At 36.5% G+C, this 22,163-nt stretch overlaps 1 protein-coding gene across 1 annotated transcript; it reads right to left on the bottom strand.

Moving 5' to 3' along the window:
• Positions 1–496: 496 nt before the first annotated feature.
• On the bottom strand, positions 497–11,500 carry LOC117340420. The gene is made up of 4 exons (XM_033902181.1): positions 11,467–11,500; positions 10,606–10,878; positions 8,360–9,674; positions 497–4,076 (listed from the first exon to the last, which is right to left on the bottom strand). The coding sequence occupies exons 1-3, from the start codon at positions 11,498–11,500 to the stop codon at positions 8,389–8,391; spliced, it is 1,593 nt and encodes a 530-aa protein (XP_033758072.1). The 3' UTR covers positions 497–4,076; positions 8,360–8,388.
• Positions 11,501–22,163: the final 10,663 nt, after the last annotated feature.

Raw genomic sequence — 22,163 nt, forward strand, 5'->3', positions numbered from 1 at the left:
TCATTTCTGAACGAATCCTGACCAAACTGCATATATGGGTCCAGCATGGGAATACCTTGAACGAGTTCGTGTTTCAGGGTGCCAAGGTCAAGGTCAGCGTTACTATTTATAGAAAATCTTTGTCAGCGCTCTTGCGACTTCATTTTTGAACGGATCCTGACCAAACTTCATATATTGGTCCAGCATGGGAATACCTCGAACGAGTTCGTGTTTCAGGGTGCCAAGGTCAAGGTTAAGGTCATGTCTATTGCAGTTCAGTGCAAATGACAACTGATGTTATTTCAATGTCCTGCAATAACCCCACCACCCATTTTGCGTCAGAGTTCATGTGTTAGCACGCGAGAGGATTTGTATCGGTTGCGATGCCTTGTTTCACTTGGCAAACAACAATCAAAATGAACATGTCGTAGGCTTCCATTCTTTTAATGATTTCGAGAATGTTAAACATATATATCCACCTCACCAACTGATCATGTTATACTATTTTAATTTTTTAATACCTTTCAAGTTATGCTTTCTAAGTGTGATATAATTATTCTGATGCAGAATGGAAAATTCGTATTATGGAATTAAATAGTGTAATTTGTGATACTGATTATATGTGAACCACATACCAAATCAAATGCCTTAAAGGCATGTTGGTCGGATAGACTAAAATGACGTCAGCTGTTAATATAACTTCATAAAACTTCAGAACAACACTCAGAATTATGGTACAGAAATTCACAATTCAAGTTCGAAATAACAGACTTGTAAGAAATGACTGCTCTATTTAATAAAAGTTATATAGATAATCAAGACATTAGATTCAACAACAAGAGATGCATCAAAACGGATTATTATACGTGCATATACTAATTATCCTTAAAAGTTGAAAGATCCAATACAGTCTTGACAATTTATACACATGTATATAATATTTAACCAGTTCCAAATATGCTTTGCTTCACAATTGCCTTTTTGCATTAAATTTACAATAAAGAATGCAGTATTTATATCCTAGTGATTTATCTTTATAAGCACATGTCAATTTAATTAATTGTTGCTGTTATTTGAATTGGAGGAAATGTTTTTCATGGGATTCAAATACATGTACATTGTAACTAGCAAACTTAACCAAAACACATGTATATGTAGTTGTAATATTACATTATACTTTACTTATTAACTGATCAATAATACATAGTTAAATAAAAACAATATTAGCAATTCACCAATTCTTAATAATCTTGGCTGTTAATTGGACGTTAAACAAAATAAACCAAACCAAACCAAACCAAACCAAACCAAACCAAGTTGACAAATAGTTTATCAATAATTATATATATTATTCATGTCGCTGTAGGATAAGTTGCATACACTGTGCAGTTGTAGCCTTGATTCAATCTAGTCGCATCGTACACGAGTTTTGATTTAGAATTATATTCGGAGAATGTACTCCTAATTGAAATTAATGTCTTTTCAAGGTGATAAAGCAGATTCACGTACCCTAACAAACCCAGTGTTAAACTAGCTAGCCTAGTACGTATACGCATACAGCGACACGTGTATACAATGTTACAGTTAAGCAGATGAGAATCTCGCTTCAGACCCATGATTACTAACTCTTAATACCAATATACCTTATTAAACTGAATTATCTGATTTTAACTCTACTACCATGTATGACCAATATCATGAACGTCCTACCAAACGCACAAGTACATGCATAATATACAAAGAGAAAAGGACAATTTGTAGCAGACGACACACATGTAGTGGTACACAACTACACCAACCGGAAGTCATGAAAGGTGTATTGATATGTTAATTGTATTTATTCGCATTTGTTTCATTGTAAGTGCATAAACAAACTATTGCTAATTTACTTAGACTTAAATGATTCGTGGGACAAACAACGGAAACACTGAAACCACGTGACCCGGTCTGCACGACAGCTATGGTCTATCCGACCAAAAGTTAAGCTATTTAAAATTTTATGACACATATATCATAAATTTGCTATGTATAACTTTATGTCACAAACATATAAATTTGCTATATATAACTTAATGTATTTTATTTTCATTAATTCTTCAATTAAATCCTATCATTTGATGATATAAAGCAATGCATTTGTATGTACCAGGACAGAGGTATTTGTCCACAAACACATTCAAGACTTGTCCCTTCACTACACTGTAGACCACAGACCGCGTGTGTTTCCCCTTCAGTGTAAACTATACATGTACCTTAGGGAGCAGTGGTTGAAGCGCTGCCTGGACAAAATTGATTCTGTGAATGGTTCAGATAACACCAACATACAGATATTCTACTGAATCTCGGCCCAACGATGTCGCCTAGTGGGAGGTATAGCTTGTAATTCATCATTGTTACTAAAAATAGACATTAAAACTTCATTTTCTTAAATTAAAAGAACTTCCAGTTGATATCGGAATATTGTGGTTGTTATCAACATAGTAACTACACATACATATAATCTGGCATCACAACGTACAGCAATGAAGGCAGAGTTAGGCTAAAAATGTTCACAAGGTGCAAAGCAGCAAATTTGTCGACCGCTGGCCTTAGTTCTCGGGGCTAGAAACAGCCCCAGAGAACTAATAATAATATTTTATTATTTCTATAATATCGTTAAAATCAGATAACATAAACAACAGGCGTCTGCTTCTTGATAGTATTAACAGAAAAAAATAAGACCCTACTCATACTTCATCGACACATCAAAAACCGGAAGTGGGGGTGAGCTTCGTTTCAATTTGAATTAAACTTCAATCTGATTAAGATATCAAATGCACGTAAACTTCAGGAACATGCCATGGTTAAGAATTCTTAAATATCAATACGTGTTCTTTTGTCGTATGAAAATGATTTTAAGGCGAAAAGATTGATGAAAAGCCATCGTTGTAGCCGACGATGCATAGACTGTGGAACGGGAGTAGTCCGTATATTTTAGAGTGGTATGTAGGAGGCAATTTGATGGGGTGACAACTCTATAAATAATACTTACTGTAATTTTCAACCAATTAAGTCTACTGCCGTTACACAGTCGATATATCGTAGATCAACAGCTGTTAAACAAAATAAACCAAACCAAATCGTAGATCAATATGAGCAGGGTCTAATATTTGTTCTATCAATACTAACCTGAAGTAGACGCCCGTATATATACGAACCGAAAGGTATAATTGAAATAATTCAAACACTTATATCTGAATACATAATGAGATGGTGACAGTGAAAAATTAAAGAGAACAGATTTAATAACAAAATATACAATAAGGCGGATTCAACATTTGCGATATTGAATCACATAAATATTCTGAAATAGTAGTTTTTTCTACTTAGGATTATTGACCTCTGTTCGTGAATCAACAGACACACGCCACACATTGACATAATAAAAACATGGATAAGCTGCGTAAATAACTCTTAAATTATCAACTTTTATAAACTATGAAAAATGAATATTGTATAAGAATATTTTAGCACACAGAATAAAGTAATTGTCTGAGGAAGTAAGTGTTCAGTAAGTGTACTTAAGTCCATGAAGGTGAATGATAGTAACGGTTGTTCTCGGTTGTCCTCAGTATACGTATAATACAAACACTCAGCTACGCAGTTTCTTTTCCAATTTCTTTTGAATATTTACTGTTGTTATGGAGTATTAAATGTTGCTATGCTGCAAACGCGTGAACAATTGAGAGCCTCCAGTACGGCTCCGATTGGTGTGACTACAGCGTTACCATAAGATGTGCTTCCGATAGACATACCAATGCAGTGTAAATCCGTTCCTTCTAACATGAACACTGCTGCTCCGGAGTCGCCGGGACGGAAAAAACTAAACGCTGATTCCTTTCCTTTCACCTCATACTGATTATTCATACAGAATTTATCCAAAGAGTTTGGTAGCCCTAAGGCGGTGCTTAGTGGACGAACATGAGCTCCATCGACTTCCAAGTAGCCTTTTGTCAGGTGTGTTTCACTTCCAAATTGAACCACCATGTTACTACTTCCATTACTTGACATGTCAGGAATATATGCACCATTGTTGTACTCTGGCAACTCATCAAACCCTGCAATTGCAAAATGGGGGTTTCTCAATTAATAAGAATGAAATGAAGTGTATGTATCTTTAATAATATATAAGACTAGCTAAACAATGCAAAATAATCAAAATAACACAAACACAAACAGTTTGTCCTTACCCCTTTTTTAAAAGCGTATTTTTATTTGATGGCTAAGGTGGTCAATTCATTACTTTCCATACAAATGTAAAATGATTAAATATGTCGATGTTAAGAAAACTAAGAACATGGGCTATTGTGTACATATCATATGAGCCAATTGAAATAAGAATTGCCCTGCTGATAGTTCCTGACACTTAACCAACTGTCTCCCTAGTATGATCGTCAGAGGCGACTAAACTTCTTAGTTTTCTCCTGTTTTCAAACAGCTTTCCTATTCCTGTCTCCCTCAACACTACCTCAATTTCGGCTTCTGTTCAACCTTGTTATGACGCCTTTTGGTTTAAGTCCCCTGGTCGAGACATACTGGAGTCTAGAAAATTGACAGTTACTACTGATTCAGCATTTTGAAATCGGAACCGTTAATTCGTCAATTATTGATGAATGTCAGCGGAAGAGATTTTTTTCTGGTAGAAGTCTTCGATATTATGTCTCGGTGAGAAAGACCTTTAAATTAACAAACACACTACAAGTGTGCATCTAACACAAGACGGACCAGGGACGAGTTTCATCAATGTTCAATAAAATTATTGATATAATATTTTCATATGGAAAGTTCCTTTACTGCAATGCTTTCTATGGGCACGAACATACCGCAGCCTCCCAAAACACACATACGCACACTCCACACGCATGTATGTCGCACGCACGGGAGGCAGTCCTTAAATGAACTTAGCTGTTAATAGGACGTTAAACAAAATAAACCAAACCACACCAAACTATGGGCAGTTTTTAAAGGAAATTTCGTAAGTTGGAAACATTGATAAAGCTAGGCCATGGTTTATTAATAATATCCTATTTTGTGTACAAGAGTTTCTGATAGAACCTTAATCAATACAAACAAAAACAACTGCAGGTACATAAAACCATCATTGCAAAAAAAAAAAAGAAAAAAAAAAGATGACAAATGGACAAATATGTCAAATGCAGATTTTTGAAATAAGTGTGATGTTGAAATCATCATGCTTATCAAACAACGTAGGTGCAAGCTACATAGGATGGTTACGTTGCAAATACCGACCGATTTAAGTAGCTGATGTTGAAGTCCGTAGTGTGACCGTTGTCGAGTTCCACTAGCGTCCTGGGGGTCAGGACCCCCCCCCCCCCCCCCTTTTCGGATGAGGAAATTCTTTTATAGCCTTAAAAATCCTCGCTTAAGCCAATATGCCAACCAACAACACCCCCCCCCCCCCCCCCCCCTGCTTATCAAAAATCTCATCCCAGAAAGATTGTAATATTTACTATAATCATTTCATTTCCCCAAAATAATGTTTTCTATTAAACAACTAGATGTTTCAACAACAAGAATTCCACGTGGATTTGTCGCCTACACAGCAAGCTAGGAATTGAACTAAAAAAAAAACACAAAAAAACCCAGCTTGGATATTAATTGTATCTATTCCAAGTATAGTTTGTATGATTTGCCGGATGGATTCCCATACAATGAATAAACCCACGAATGATAGTTTAGTTTGGTTTATTTTGTTTAACGTCCTATTAACAGCTAATGTCATTAAAGGACGGCCTCCCGTGAGTGCGACATGCGTGCGTGTGTGTGTTTTGGGAGGCTGCGGTATGTTCGTGTTAAGTCTCCTTGTGATAGGCCGATTTATATTGCGAATGATAGTAATGCCTATATTGCGCTTTTTCCAGAAAAAGTCGACCAAAAATTGGAAATTTAAAGATCCATCGGATTTAATTTAAAAAAAAATCCGAATCTGATTTTATTTCCCTTTGAGGAATAGAATTAATAATAAATGGATATCAAATAGAATATTGCACAAAACCCTGTGTGAATTATTATTGCAGTGATTATTCTTAAACCAGTGTTATGAATATACAGGTGAACTGATGATTTCCCAACTGTTGCCAAAACATCTGATGACTAACATTAAACCCCAGTCCTAATTTAAAAGTATGTACACACATCAATTGAAGTGGTGGATTTAATATGTTTGTTTGGCCATGATGAGTGAAGTCGTTGATAGCATGTATTGATTGCAAGAACATTTAATTACATTTATGTACAGAATGTCTTGCCCCGAACATGTCTTCAAACTGCTTCCCAGACTGGTTTGTGATGGCTGTAGTAAGACCTTTTCCCAAACAAGCACTTTTGGTAAGGAAGCACTGTATGAAGTTCGAGTTTGATTGGCCAAAGGGAACTCAAGTTATTGCAAGGAAACCAATTTTCTATTAATAGAAACAGTGACCGTGATCTTTGACCTTTGAATCTGAAAAGCACACCAATGCAAGCCCTGTTGGTAAGGAAGCACTGTATGAAGTTTGAGTTTGATTGGCCAAAGGGAACTCGGAAGTTATTGCACGGAAACCAATTTTCTATTAATAATAACAGTGGCCTTTGACTTTTGAACCTGAAAAACAATCTCAAGCAAGCGCTTTTGGCCAAAGGGAACTCAAGTTATTGAACGGAAACTATTTTCTATTAATAATAACAGTGACATTTGACCTTTGAATCTGAAAAGCAATCCCAAGCAAGCACTTTTGGCCAAAGGTAATTAAGTTATTGCACGGAAACCATTAAGCGGACGACGACGCCGCAGACGACACCGACATAGTAATACATATTATGTCACCTATTCAAGGAGACACAAAAAAGACCTGCATTCTGATTTTAACCTTGATTGCACCCATGTTGTGAAAAAGAAGGGTAAGTGGCAAATAGGCATGCAATTTCAGACGATTTAACTGATAAAAGGTCCCAGATGGATTTTTGTATCCACCATTGAATGGTATTTAGTTCTATATAAGACTAATCTTTCCCTATTTTTACACCCTTTCTCTTATCAAATGAATCATTTAATAGCGAGATTTTCGTCAAATGTCAAAATCGCAGATAGCAGCCTATCTGCCATTAACCAGAATCAGACTCAAATGAAGGACAACCAGGGACCATGGGGAACCTACTGTCGTTTGGAAAATATTCTTCCAGTACTACATTTGCCTTTTTGATTTCTAGATCAGATTCGAAATTGAATCGGTACCACTGGGGACCACATAATTGTAAGAGCTTCTTACGAAATAACGATAAAGTATTTTCACTGTAAAAACCAAGACGACCGCCAGTTTGCCATTTTAATTACGTGAGTTTTAGGAAAATGTTATCAAGTTTGGTTTGGTTTAAGATTATTTACTGTCCTATCAATAGGATCTACAACCCGATCACATAAACAGACATTTTGCGAATCCGTACTTCTCTTTGAAACACACGCTTACACTGGGTATACATCCCGCTAACCATCAATTTATTGATAAATCATCGTAGTTGATGCAATACTTTTTGGGACATTATGGTATTTATTTGGTAATGAAAATATTTTCGTTGATGAAGCATAAATATAGTTATATGACTTACGATCAGGAACGATTTCCGGACTAGGATTTCAGGAATCAAATCATTGTATACATGCTATAGGAAGTACAGAAGTTTGCATTTTTTTCTTATCTTAAATTAGTATTCGTTCCTATATTTTAATCACTACAGAGCATGACATCCTAACGGGATCGTGGTGCAAACTTAACTATTGAATAATCTTTATATACGAATCCTCCTCTTTTCCTAATCTTTAAATCAAAGGAAGCTTCAACTAAAAGGCAGTCATCAGTGAAACAACACAAATTCATCTACAAATGAAAACCTACCTATGCAATTTGAAATTATTTGATGGAAATCTGGTTAAGATTGCCACAACAAACTGTAGTTGTTTATATTCAAATGGGTGCCAGTAAGCAATCTATTACGATATGTCTCATAATTGATCATACACAACTAGGTACGAGGAGAAATACACATCAGATACTAGAAGTCAGTCATATGGTTTCAAGGTTCAATAAGCACGGTGAGATAGTAAGGTCACCTACATGTGAATTTTGAGATTCATGGAACACTTAAACCCAAACGGTTGAAGACGGGTTCATTTCACGAAATATTGATAACAATTATTTTGTGTGGACAGACGGACCACGGACGTAAGCCCTCCATCTAATGATGAAAATGGTTCTAAATTTAGAGAAATAGAGCACAACTCTGAACGAACATATCTGAGAGTGTATTCTTATATACCGCCACATTTCATCATACTTATACCTACCCGCATTTTTGTACTTGTATTTATATTCGTTAGCAAATCTCCCATTGCTTGGTAGTCGTGTTTATATCTGATATCTCCACAACGGCCACGTCAATGCTTATATCCTTGGCCGTACGTGCATCGAAAATCGCCCTCTGTACAAATCCACATGGAGTACCACTTGGACGGGAGGAACCTATAGCTGGTTGCACAACGTCAACGCGATGATTACCATTTTCGGTAAAATCAACATGTTTGCTGACATTAACATCAAATAGCACATGCGCACATGTAAGGAAACTTAATCGTCCATCGTATTGTACAAACGGGCCAAGTGTCCCTCCCCCATTTTGTACTTGTGTTGTCACCTCACCGATGTTGCATCCCATTTTCAGCTTGTCATGATAGCACGTACCTGGTCCTGTGTTATATCCACCGAATACAAAGTAGCCTTCACGCACATCAATAGAAATTGACTCATTTTCAGCAATATCAAGCTTTCGAGGGAACTCATTTTCTCCGATTGGTACAACACCTTTCGTACTACAGTAAAGCACAATGCATAGACACTGTTCCAGTTCTGCTCCTTTACGTTTAGACCGCACAGGAGAAACACTGATAATATTGAGATTGCTATGGTTACACCACAGTGTTTTGCTGTGTGATTCAATCGCTTGTCTTCCTCTTCCCATTTCCTGTTTAGAAATTCCATAGCCTGCATCTTTGTTTTGTGACACACTCACGGCTTCCCTATCAACCATGTACGGATTTCGTAACATCACTAATCCTATACCTTCCCTTTCCAGATCCTTCGAATGAATTATGTCCGGAGAATAGACCACATACACTTTTCCCCACGAGTCATTCATATCTTTCTTATAGCCAGGTACAACCGCTGGTTTCAGTTGCGAATATTCCATCTTCAGTCGTTCTCCAACCTCTGTCATATAGACACTTTCCATAGAGTAACTGAGTGGTAAGTTGTTCATACAGTAGACTAAGTTGCCTTCGTCAGCATACTTAATCAGAGACTTCACGGTCGGTAATCTCCTCATGAACGTTGCAATATACAATGGTGTTGCTTGTGTATCTGTCATTTCATCAAGCACCCCATCTAAAACTCCCGATTCGATTCTTATGCGTTCATTCCAGTTGAATGCAGTCGATCTCCACTTATGTACATATTCAATGGCTTCATGTGAACCAAATACTGCTACAATAAGTAGTGGATTTAATGGGAAGTGTTCAACATCTAAATGTTTTATTTGAAACACCGCTTTAAACGCTTGCAAGTCTGTGCCATTGCCTTTTACTGCTGAAGTGAACCTGGCAACATCTGTAAAAGTAATGAATTATATGACTGCGAAATGTGTTCAATTGAATAAGATAAATAAGACAAGGGGTCAGGAAGGCCTTATCGCCTAAATAATCTAGGATCCTGACATCGTACTACCGTTTATCTTATTTCCCAACACCTATAACGTTATAGCATTTATACCTTTTTAATTGATATGCAACATGAAGATGATCTATATATATATATATATCGATGAATAGATAATTAAATTGCAAATCCCAGTCATCCCCTGAAAAAAATTCGATCAAAATCGATTCAGTTGTTGATGGAAGGACGACGTCTGCATCTTAGTTATGTTCGATTTACAGATGATTCTGCCAGTAAAGCAATATTGAAATAACTGTTTGCATGAAGTATTCCTATTCTGTCCTATTGTGTGAAAGAAAATTCATAGCTATTTAGATATAAGATATAAGCTTCAAATATATATATAATCATAACCTAAATTTCTCCTCACTTAGAGGGTGATGGTATGGCTTTAATTTCAGCCGATTAAAGATTTGCAATAGATTTTGAACACAAGAACTATATTCACATTTCCTTATTTCAAACTGATGGACATAGACGGTACAATAAACTTTGCACTGGATGAGCTAAGTTGCTGGTAAGAGGAAATAAACGTCAAATTGACATTGCATATTGTTTGTGTACAGTTATTTTATCTATTCTGAGGACAATACGTTTGATGGTTTGAGGGAAAATCCTTTGCTGCAAATGCCAAAACGACATTTTTCTTCTACCAACTGATATTAACCTATTTCCGATTAAAATATTAATAACTTATTTTTTATATCCCAGGTAAGATAAGAGTATATTAATCTCGTTGCAGCAACATTGTTCCCGATATATATATGATGTACACACACACACATATATATACATGGCTTCTTGGACGTCGATTGATACCTACCACTCTTGGTTTGAAATGTAGGTACTGTTGATTCCAATGTGGCACTTTTCAACATGTCTTCTAAGGAATATACAGCTGAATCTGTTGCCTGTTTGTCTACCACAGACATTGAGTTTGGTATGGAGCGGCAACCGTGATATGGCTCCCACGTTTGCTGCTTATATTTTAACCAATGTTCTTCTTCATTGTCTTCCTGATCTGCTATTCCTGGTACCGCCGGATCAAAAGAGTTAACTGCACCATGTACAAATTTGTCCAAAGTGGCGGGGATGGCTGAATGAAAAAAACCTGCTATGAATACAATTTTAAAATTATCTAGGCCATTATGTGGATACTTAGCTCGTAAACATTTTATGAGAAACTTATTCATTTCAACACTTATTGCAAACTTTCATCGGCCCAATACCATCGACTTAACAATTTCAAATTCAGAATATTAAACAGAGTAGACCTCTGTGACAGTTGAAGATAAGCTATTATCATATCAAACTAAACGTTGCTACACTTTATCACCTCAATTGCATGTGTACTACAAAGTTACATTCATTTTTATATCACGTGTTCAAACTGATGAATCTTATAGAAGAATAATAATTGTCGGCTATTTGAGCAAACTTGATATCCCTTCATCACAGCACACAGTTGGTGCAATATATATATAAATTAATGTTCTTCACTCATTTAATTAATATGACATTGCACGTAGGTCAAAGTCAGTCATTTGAACAGATCTGAAACAATTTCATCCCAGCATGCTTCTAATTCAATAACATGATCCAGAGTCTGTAATTAATAAGATGTTGTCTCAAGATTTTAACACACTTGACCCCCATGACCTTGAACTTGTTCTTTTCAACAAACTTGGCAACCCTGGCATCTTTCCGTCCTTTTCCATGTCGTTCAAATCATATTTCACCCAATTGAGCCAGTTTAGCTAAGAGAAACTCACTGATATTAACTACAATATATCTAAAACATTGTACCTGTTCAGGTTTCAAGCAATGTCTTCTGTTTACCGATTTTGAACTTGCAAAGTACAAAAGTTTGACCTTTGACATTAACTGATTGCAAATTCAATATAATTGTGTATATAACAACTAAATGGTGTTTCGGTATTCTGTGTAGGGAACTTAATCTATCAATGGGTTAATGAAATAAATTGTTTATAAATTCATGTAATTAACTTTGAAATTAAAAGCGTAATCTAAAATTAACTGATAATAAATAAAATGTAATCAGTTGTAAAACTGCATGGTGTTAGTATGCATTTGATCCGTCCAGGAGTTCAAGAGAAGTGTCCTAGGCTCAGTAATAACCGGAACAAGGACGTTAAGTCCCATCAACCAATCAATCGGGTTAAAGAGGTGTCCTATACACTAGCTTATTATTCAGTAAGTTGTACGACCTTTTCCCAGAGGAGAACTAACTTGACGATGTGATGATATTATTCGGGCAAGGAGCAAATCTGTGTAGAAGTTCATGAGACATCTCATGAAATAAGCTTTTCGCAGATAGGCAACGCACAGACACAGCGATTACAATCTACTCTGCTTTTATTAGATGGGAATTAAAAAACCAGATATCACGTAGTCTTTTTCTTAAAGAGCAATATCACAGGAATGACATTGACATCACTCCTTTTCAAAATGAAATATATGATCAAATAACCTTTGTTTCAGATAAACAACAGCATTCTATCACTTTCGATGAGCGACAAGGTCCAAATTCAAAACTTCATCAAATTCGCTGATTGAAACAAATTCGCTGATTGAAAGGACTGGCGGAGCGATAAGTGGAGGGTAAGGCTATATACCTATATACTCTTTAATAAGCCACTTAATAAACTTGAAAAAAATCATCATCAACTATTGAAAATTTTTGACATTTAAAAAAAATCAAAATATTGATTAAAACCTGAAAAACATCTTCCGTCCTAAAATATCTTCTGATTGTAGAAGGATTCTGTAAAAAAAAAACCCCACCTAAACCGGTAAAGCTGAATACTTAACACTATGGTATATATATACTGAAACGAAAAAGAAACGCAACTTCAAATTGTAGGTTTAATAAAATAATACTTGTGAGCATTATGTTTAAATTTCATATGTAATAGTTAATATTGAATATTGATGTAACATCCTTTAAATGTTTAGAAATTTTTAAGAACAGGTCACTTTGCTAGAAGGTCATGATTGGTAGTACCCTACGTGAATCCAAGTTGAAATGGCAGCAGTTTTGAAACCGTGCCCTAATATCGTGTGTGTCCTCCTCGAACAGTTATCACATCTCTAATTCTTTGTTGCATTGAGTTCATCAGGGCATTGACTTTCCGTATTGGAATGTTATTCCATTCTTGGACGAGTGCATTTGCTAACTGAGGGAGGGTATTTGGGGGGTTACGGCGATTTCGAATTCTTCTGTCTAATTCATCCCACAAATGCTCGATTGGGGACAGGTCGGGGCTATATGGAGGCCAATCTATAGGAACAATGTTCTGTGTCGCAAGAAAGTCTCTACAGACTCTTGCAACGTGTGGTCTCGCGTTATCTTGCTGAAAGGTTAGATGATGCTGCCTAACAAACGGCACAACATGGGGCCTAAGGATCTCATCCCGATAGCGTACGGCCGTTAAATTCCCATTGACTATCACCAAAGGCGTCTTCAAACCATGGGAGATTCCCGCCCAAACCATAACTGATCCACCCCCAAATCGGTCGTGTTCCAAAACACAGGCGTCAGCAAAACGTTCGCCTCGACGCCGGTACACACGTTGACGGCCATCTGCTCGAAATAACGTGAATCGAGATTCATCGGTGAAGAGCATAGACCTCCAACGTCTCATAGGAAAACGTCTGGGCATATGTGCCGTTGCCCATTGCATACGACGTGCTCGACGTTGCGGTGTTAGTGGTAAACCAACGTACTGTCGCCTTGCACGCAAATTAGCCTCACGCAGTCTGTTGATCACTGTTTGGGGATGAATTCGACGGTTATGATTACCAATCGTATTCCTTGCCGTTTCAGCGGCCGTTAATCTCCTGTTACGCAGGTGTGCCAACCTAAGAACCCGGTCTTGACGTCGCGACGTTACGCGTGGACGTCCTGATCTCGGCTGGTCATCGACTCTTCCTGTTGCGTTAAGACGTGAAACTAATCGACTAATAGTCGATTTGTGAACTCTGAATTGTCGAGCGACGTGAAGTTGCGTGTTCCCTGCCAGAAGCATCGCTATAGCACGTCCTCTATCAACCTTTGATAACCGTGGCATAATTGTAAAAGGAATTATTGTTTGCAAAAGTATTGGCGATGATGTGGCTCAATGTTAGTGATGAATTGATACTGGTTTGAATGAAAAAAGAACGCATATGTTTGTACAGGCACGGTTTTTGATGTTTTTACCGCGCCGGAAGTGCATAGGTCTCTAGTCACACTTGGGTGATTTTGAAGATTGGTATGGGTGTTAGGCAGGGTGCATGTTTATTTCCGCGATTTTTATACAGATATGTATATTTAATACAAAATTAATCACAATTTTCCATGTTGCGTTTCTTTTTCGTTTCAGTATATATAGGAATAACACACCTGTATGATATTTTATAGGCATTGAATAGTATTGATGAAGATTAGACAGTATTAGGCAAGAGGGTGGTTATAGACAAGTGACTGTGATGGACAGACCGTATTTATACAAACTCATCTACTATGGACAAGCGACACTTATAGCGATAACAAATACGCATGCGGTCAGTTTAGACGGATAACTGTTATAGACAGGCGATATTGGTAGACAGATGACAACTTTACACATGTTGTATATACAGACAAATTACAGGTATACCCAGCTTTCATTTATAGACAGATGGCAGGTATACACAGGTGGTAAAGATATACAGATGATAACTATACACAGTTGGTATGTATAGACAGATGACAGGTATATACAGGTGGTATATATAGACAGATAACAGGTATAGACAGGTGGTATATAGACAGAGGGCAGGTATACACAGTTGGTATATATATAGACAGTTGACAGGTATACAAAGGTGATAAATATAGACAGATGACAGGTATCACAGGTGGTATATATAGACAGATGACAGGTATATACAGGTGGTATATATAGATAGATAACAGGTATAGACAGGTGGTATATAGACAGAGGGCAGGTATACACAGGTGGTATATATAGACAGTTGACAGGCATAACAGGTGGTATATATAGACAGTTGACAGGTATCACAGGTGGTATATATAGACATATGACACGTATTACAGGTGGTATATATAGACAGATGACGGGTATACACAGGTGGTATATATAGACAGAAGACAGGTACTACAGGTGGTATATATAGACCGATAACAGGTATACACAGGTGGTATATATAGATCGATGACAGGTATACAAAGGTGGTATATATAGATCGATGACAGGTATACACAGGTTGTATGTATAGGCAGATGACGGGTTTATACAGGTGGTATTTAGACAAATAACAGGTATAGACAGGTGGTATATAGACAGATGGCAGGTATAGACAGGTGGTATATAGACAGATGGCAGGTATACACAGGTGGTATATATAGACAGATGACACGTACATACAGGTGGTATATAGACAGATGACAGGTATACACAGGTGATAAATATAGACAGATGACAGGTATAGACAGGTGGTATATATAGACAGATGACAGGTATCACAGGTGGTATATATAGACAGAAGACAGGTATACACAGGTGGTATATATAGACAGATGACAGGTATACACAGGTGGTATATATAGACAGATGACAGGTATAGACAGGTGGTATATAGACAGAGGGCAGGTATACACAGTTGGCATATATATAGACAGTTGACAGGTATACACAGGTGGTATATATAGACAGTTGACAGGTATCACAGGTGGTATATATAGACAGATGACAGGTATTACAGGTGGTATATATAGACAGATGAAGGGTATACACAGGTGGTATATATAGACAGAAGACAGGTACTACAGGTGGTATATATAGACCGATAACAGGTATACACAGGTGGTATATATAGATCGATGACAGGTATACACAGGTGGTATATATAGATCGATGACAGGTATACACAGGTGGTATATATAGATCGATGACAGGTATACACAGGTGGTATATATAGATCGATGACAGGTATACACAGGTTGTATGTATAGGCAGATGACAGGTATACACAGATGGTGTATAGACAGATGACAGGTATACACAGATGGTGTATAGACACATGACAGGTATACACAGGTGGTATAAAGACAGATGACAGGTATACACAGGTGATAAATATAGACAGATGACAGGTATACACAGTTGATATATATAAAGACAATTGACAGGTATCACAGGTGGTATATATAGACTATAAAGAGTCTGGACTTCATTAATCTGGATAGCAGTTCGGATTCCCATACTATGACCATATATAGCATTATTTGAGATTTACAAATAAAACAAATTGAATATGAACATTATTTTGACATTTAGTCTAATTCAACCAGGTGAGCGATACAGGCCCCATGGGCCTCTTGTTTTTACTACAAATATACCCCGACGCTGGTGATTATACAAAGCTGAACAGTATCAGTAATCTACTTTAAAAGATAGACATACGTAAAAAGACCTACTGGTCTGTATGTGTTTGTATCAATATGTCAATATTTGTTTCAAGCATTATTGTTGCTTAACTGTAAAAAAGACTGTATTGGACAATATTATTCATTTAACTTAGCGATATTTTGTTGTTTATATGCGTAAAAGGTCAAATCCCCAATAATTTTAGTACCTTAAAGACAGAAGGCCGTTGCCAGATCAGTTAAATCGACCTTATACGTGCAACACTCAGAATTGTGATTTTCTGATATCAAACTACACAATGTGTGGTAAAGTTACCCTTTTCAAATGGTGATACACAAGATCCCAGGGTCGTGAATTTCATAAATCCAGCAACGCACATTCGGTCCTCTAGTGGACAAGTGAGCTAAAACTTCAAAAACATTCTTAAGTAAATTATTTTGTCATATTAGAATGTTTTTAAATACTGACTTACGCCGAATAAAATGTTAGTGGACGTGCTTGATCCCGAGGACAGATCACTCTCTAATGATGTACTCCCGACTATCGGTTTACTTTTGGCTTCGATTTCCTGTTGATAGAAATGCAGGTTATTTAAGGTAATTGCCAATCCAATTAAGTACATAAAAAGCCACAATGGTATCAAAAATAGCAATGACACGCAAATGGTATATCAGTTGTTTTGATGCAGCCAGTAGTATTTCAGTGGGATATTGATTAGCATTCATTTGTGTACCACTGAAAAATGCAGATTGTCATGTAAGGTGGTTAAGTGTTAATGAGAATTCGAAAATGTAAAATACACCAGACAGCGACAGACGACGCGCCATGTCAAAAACTCACGTAGTCATCAAATTACAACGTGAGCTAACATAAAACTGTCAACATTTCTGTATCTTAATCTGTATATGTCACAACCTTTGTGGCATCACAGAAAACGCCTAATATTGGGTAAATAATATTGAGAGTTATCGTCACAATGATTTTTTTTATGAAGATTAACTTAAGTCATAGCAACTTGTCGTTGACCTGTGTGATCCCAAGGACATTCCCAAATCAGGTATTGTATACACAGGTGGTATAAAGACAGATGACAGGTATATACAGGTGGTATATATAGACAGATGACAGGTATACACAGTTGGTATATATAGATAGTTGACAGGTATACACAGGTGGTAAAAATAGAGAGTTGACAGGTATACACAGGTGGTTCATATAGACAGATGACAGGTATCACAGGTGGTATATATAGACAGATGACTGGTATACACAGGTGGTATATATAGACCCATGACAGGTATACACAGGGGGTATATATAGACAAATGACAGGTATACACAGGGGGTATATATAGACTATAGAGAGTCTGGACTTCATTAATCTTTATAGCAGTTCGGATTCCCATACTATAACCATATATAGCATTGTTTGAGATTAAACAAATAAAACAAATTGAATATGAACATTATTTTGACATTTAGTCTAATTCAACCAGGTGAGCGATACAGGCCCCATGGGCCTCTTGTTTTTACTACAAATATACCCCGAAGCTGGTGATTATACAAAGCTGAACAGTATCAGTACATGGCTGAAATTGTGAAACCAGAGTTAGATGGCTTATGATGGGTCTGTATGGAAAATCAAGAATTATTTAACATTTTCTTACATTTTTGTGAGGGATTGTGAGCTTAATTTATGTCACATTTAAATCTACTTTAAAAGATAGACATACTTAAAAAGACCTACTGGTCTGTAAGTGTTTGTATCAATATGTCAATATTTGTTTCAAGCATTATTATTGCTTAACTGTAAAAAAAGACTGTATTGGACAATCTTATTCATTTAACTTAGCGATATTTTGTTGTCCATTTGGGTAAAAGGTCAAATCCCCAATAATTTTAGTACCTTAAAGACAGAAGGTCGTTGCCAGATCAGTTAAATCGACCTTATACGTGCAACACTCAGAATTGTGATTTTCTGATATCAAACTACACAATGTGTGGTAAAGTCACCCTTTTCAAATGGTGATACACAAGATCCCAGGGTCGTGAATTTCATAAATCCAGCAACGCACATTCGGTCCTCTAGTGGACAAGTGAGCTAAAACTTCAAAAACATTCTTAAGTAAATTATTTTGTCATATTAGAATGTTTTTAAATACTGACTTACGCCGAATAAAATGTTAGTGGACGTGCTTGATCCCGAGGACAGATCACTCTCTAATGATGTACTCCCGACTATCGGTTTACTTTTGGCTTCGATTTCCTGTTGATAGAAATGCAGGTTATTTAAGGTAATTGCCAATCCAATTAAGTACATAAAAAGCCACAATGGTATCAAAAATAGCAATGACACGCAAATGGTATATCAGTTGTTTTGATGCAGCCAGTAGTATTTCAGTGGGATATTGATTAGCATTCATTTGTGTACCACTGAAAAATGCAGATTGTCATGTAAGGTGGTTAAGTGTTAATGAGAATTCGAAAATGTAAAATACACCAGACAGCGACAGACGACGCGCCATGTCAAAAACTCACGTAGTCATCAAATTACAACGTGAGCTAACATAAAACTGTCAACATTTCTGTATCTTAATCTGTATATGTCAGAACCTTTGTGGCATCACAGAAAACGCCTAATATTGGGTAAATAATATTGAGAGTTATCGTCACAATGATTTTTTTTATGAAGATTAACTTAAGTCATAGCAACTTGTCGTTGACCTGTGTGATCCCAAGGACATTCCCAAATCAGGTATTGTATACACAGGTGGTATATAGACAGATGACAGGTATATACAGGTGGTATATAGACAGAGGGCAGGTATACATAGTTGGCATATATATAGATAGTTGACAGGTATACACAGGTGGTAAAAATAGAGAGTTGACAGGTATACACAGGTGGTTCATATAGACAGATGACAGGTATCACAGGTGGTATATATAGACAGAAGACAGGTATACACAGGTGGTATATATAGACAGATGACAGGTATACACAGGGGGTATATATAGACAAATGACAGGTATACACAGGGGGTATATATAGACTATAGAGAGTCTGGACTTCATTAATCTTTATAGCAGTTCGGATTCCCATACTATAACCATATATAGCATTGTTTGAGATTAAACAAATAAAACAAATTGAATATGAACATTATTTTGACATTTAGTCTAATTCAACCAGGTGAGCGATACAGGCCCCATGGGCCTCTTGTTTTTACTACAAATATACCCCGACGCTGGTGATTATACAAAGCTGAACAGTATCAGTACATGGCTGAAATTGTGAAACCAGAGTTAGATGGCTTATGATGGGTCTGTATGGAAAATCAAGAATTATTTAACATTTTCTTACATTTTTGTGAGGGATTGTGAGCTTAATTTATGTCACATTTAAATCTACTTTAAAAGATAGACATACTTAAAAAGACCTACTGGTCTGTAAGTGTTTGTATCAATATGTCAATATTTGTTTCAAGCATTATTATTGCTTAACTGTAAAAAAAGACTGTATTGGACAATCTTATTCATTTAACTTAGCGATATTTTGTTGTCCATTTGGGTAAAAGGTCAAATCCCCAATAATTTTAGTACCTTAAAGACAGAAGGTCGTTGCCAGATCAGTTAAATCGACCTTATACGTGCAACACTCAGAATTGTGATTTTCTGATATCAAACTACACAATGTGTGGTAAAGTTACCCTTTTCAAATGGTGATACACAAGATCCCAGGGTCGTGAATTTCATAAATCCAGCAACGCACATTCGGTCCTCTAGTGGACAAGTGAGCTAAAATTTCAAAAACATTCTTAAGTAAATTATTTTGTCATATTAGAATGTTTTTAAATACTGACTTACGCCGAATAAAATGTTAGTGGACGTGCTTGATCCCGAGGACAGATCACTCTCTAATGATGTACTCCCGACTATCGGTTTACTTTTGGCTTCGATTTCCTGTTGATAGAAATGCAGGTTATTTAAGGTAATTGCCAATCCAATTAAGTACATAAAAAGCCACAATGGTATCAAAAATAGCAATGACACGCAAATGGTATATCAGATGTTTTGATGCAGCCAGTAGTATTTCAGTGGGATATTGATTAGCATTCATTTGTGTACCACTGAAAAATGCAGATTGTCATGTAAGGTGGTTAAGTGTTAATGAGAATTCGAAAATGTAAAATACACCAGACAGCGACAGACGACGCGCCATGTCAAAAACTCACGTAGTCATCAAATTACAACGTGAGCTAACATAAAACTGTCAACATTTCTGTATCTTAATCTGTATATGTCAGAACCTTTGTGGCATCACAGAAAACGCCTAATATTGGGTAAATAATATTGAGAGTTATCGTCACAATGATTTTTTTTATGAAGATTAACTTAAGTCATAGCAACTTGTCGTTGACCTGTGTGATCCCAAGGACATTCCCAAATCAGGTATTGTATACACAGGTGGTATAAAGACAGATGACAGGTATATACAGGTGGTATATATAGACAGATGACAGGTATACACAGTTGGTATATATAAAGACAATTGACAGGTATCACAGGTGGTATATATAGACAGTTGACAGGTATACACAGGTGGTAAATATAGACAGAGGACAGGTATCACAGGTTGTATATAGCGACAGATGACTGGTATACACAGGTGGTATATATAGACCCATGACAGGTATACACAGGGGGTATATATAGACAAATGACAGGTATACACAGGGGGTATATATAGACTATAGAGAGTCTGGACTTCATTAATCTTTATAGCAGTTCGGATTCCCATACTATAACCATATATAGCATTGTTTGAGATTTACAAATTAAACAAATTGAATATGAACATTATTTTGACATTGAGTCTAATTCAACCAGGTGAGCGATACAGGCCCCATGGGCCTCTTGTTTTTACTACAAATATACCCCGACGCTGGTGATTATACAAAGCTGAACAGTATCAGTACATGGCTGAAATTGTGAAACCAGAGTTAGATGGCTTATGATGGGTCTGTATGGAAAATCAAGAATTATTTAACATTTTCTTACATTTTTGTGAGGGATTGTGAGCTTAATTTATGTCACATTTAAATCTACTTTAAAAGATAGACATACTTAAAAAGACCTACTGGTCTGTAAGTGTTTGTATCAATATGTCAATATTTGTTTCAAGCATTATTATTGCTTAACTGTAAAAAAAGACTGTATTGGACAATCTTATTCATTTAACTTAGCGATATTTTGTTGTCCATTTGGGTAAAAGGTCAAATCCCCAATAATTTTAGTACCTTAAAGACAGAAGGTCGTTGCCAGATCAGTTAAATCGACCTTATACGTGCAACACTCAGAATTGTGATTTTCTGATATCAAACTACACAATGTGTGGTAAAGTTACCCTTTTCAAATGGTGATACACAAGATCTCAGGGTCGTGAATTTCATAAATCCAGCAACGCACATTCGGTCCTCTAGTGGACAAGTGAGCTAAAACTTCAAAAACATTCTTAAGTAAATTATTTTGTCATATTAGAATGTTTTTAAATACTGACTTACGCCGAATAAAATGTTAGTGGACGTGCTTGATCCCGAGGACAGATCACTCTCTAATGATGTACTCCCGACTATCGGTTTACTTTTGGCTTCGATTTCCTGTTGATAGAAATGCAGGTTATTTAAGGTAATTGCCAATCCAATTAAGTACATAAAAAGCCACAATGGTATCAAAAATAGCAATGACACGCAAATGGTATATCAGTTGTTTTGATGCAGCCAGTAGTATTTCAGTGGGATATTGATTAGCATTCATTTGTGTACCACTGAAAAATGCAGATTGTCATGTAAGGTGGTTAAGTGTTAATGAGAATTCGAAAATGTAAAATACACCAGACAGCGACAGACGACGCGCCATGTCAAAAACTCACGTAGTCATCAAATTAC

The sequence above is a fragment of the Pecten maximus genome, chromosome 13 (assembly GCF_902652985.1).
Source record: "Pecten maximus chromosome 13, xPecMax1.1, whole genome shotgun sequence".
Lineage (NCBI taxonomy): Eukaryota > Metazoa > Mollusca > Bivalvia > Pectinida > Pectinidae > Pecten > Pecten maximus.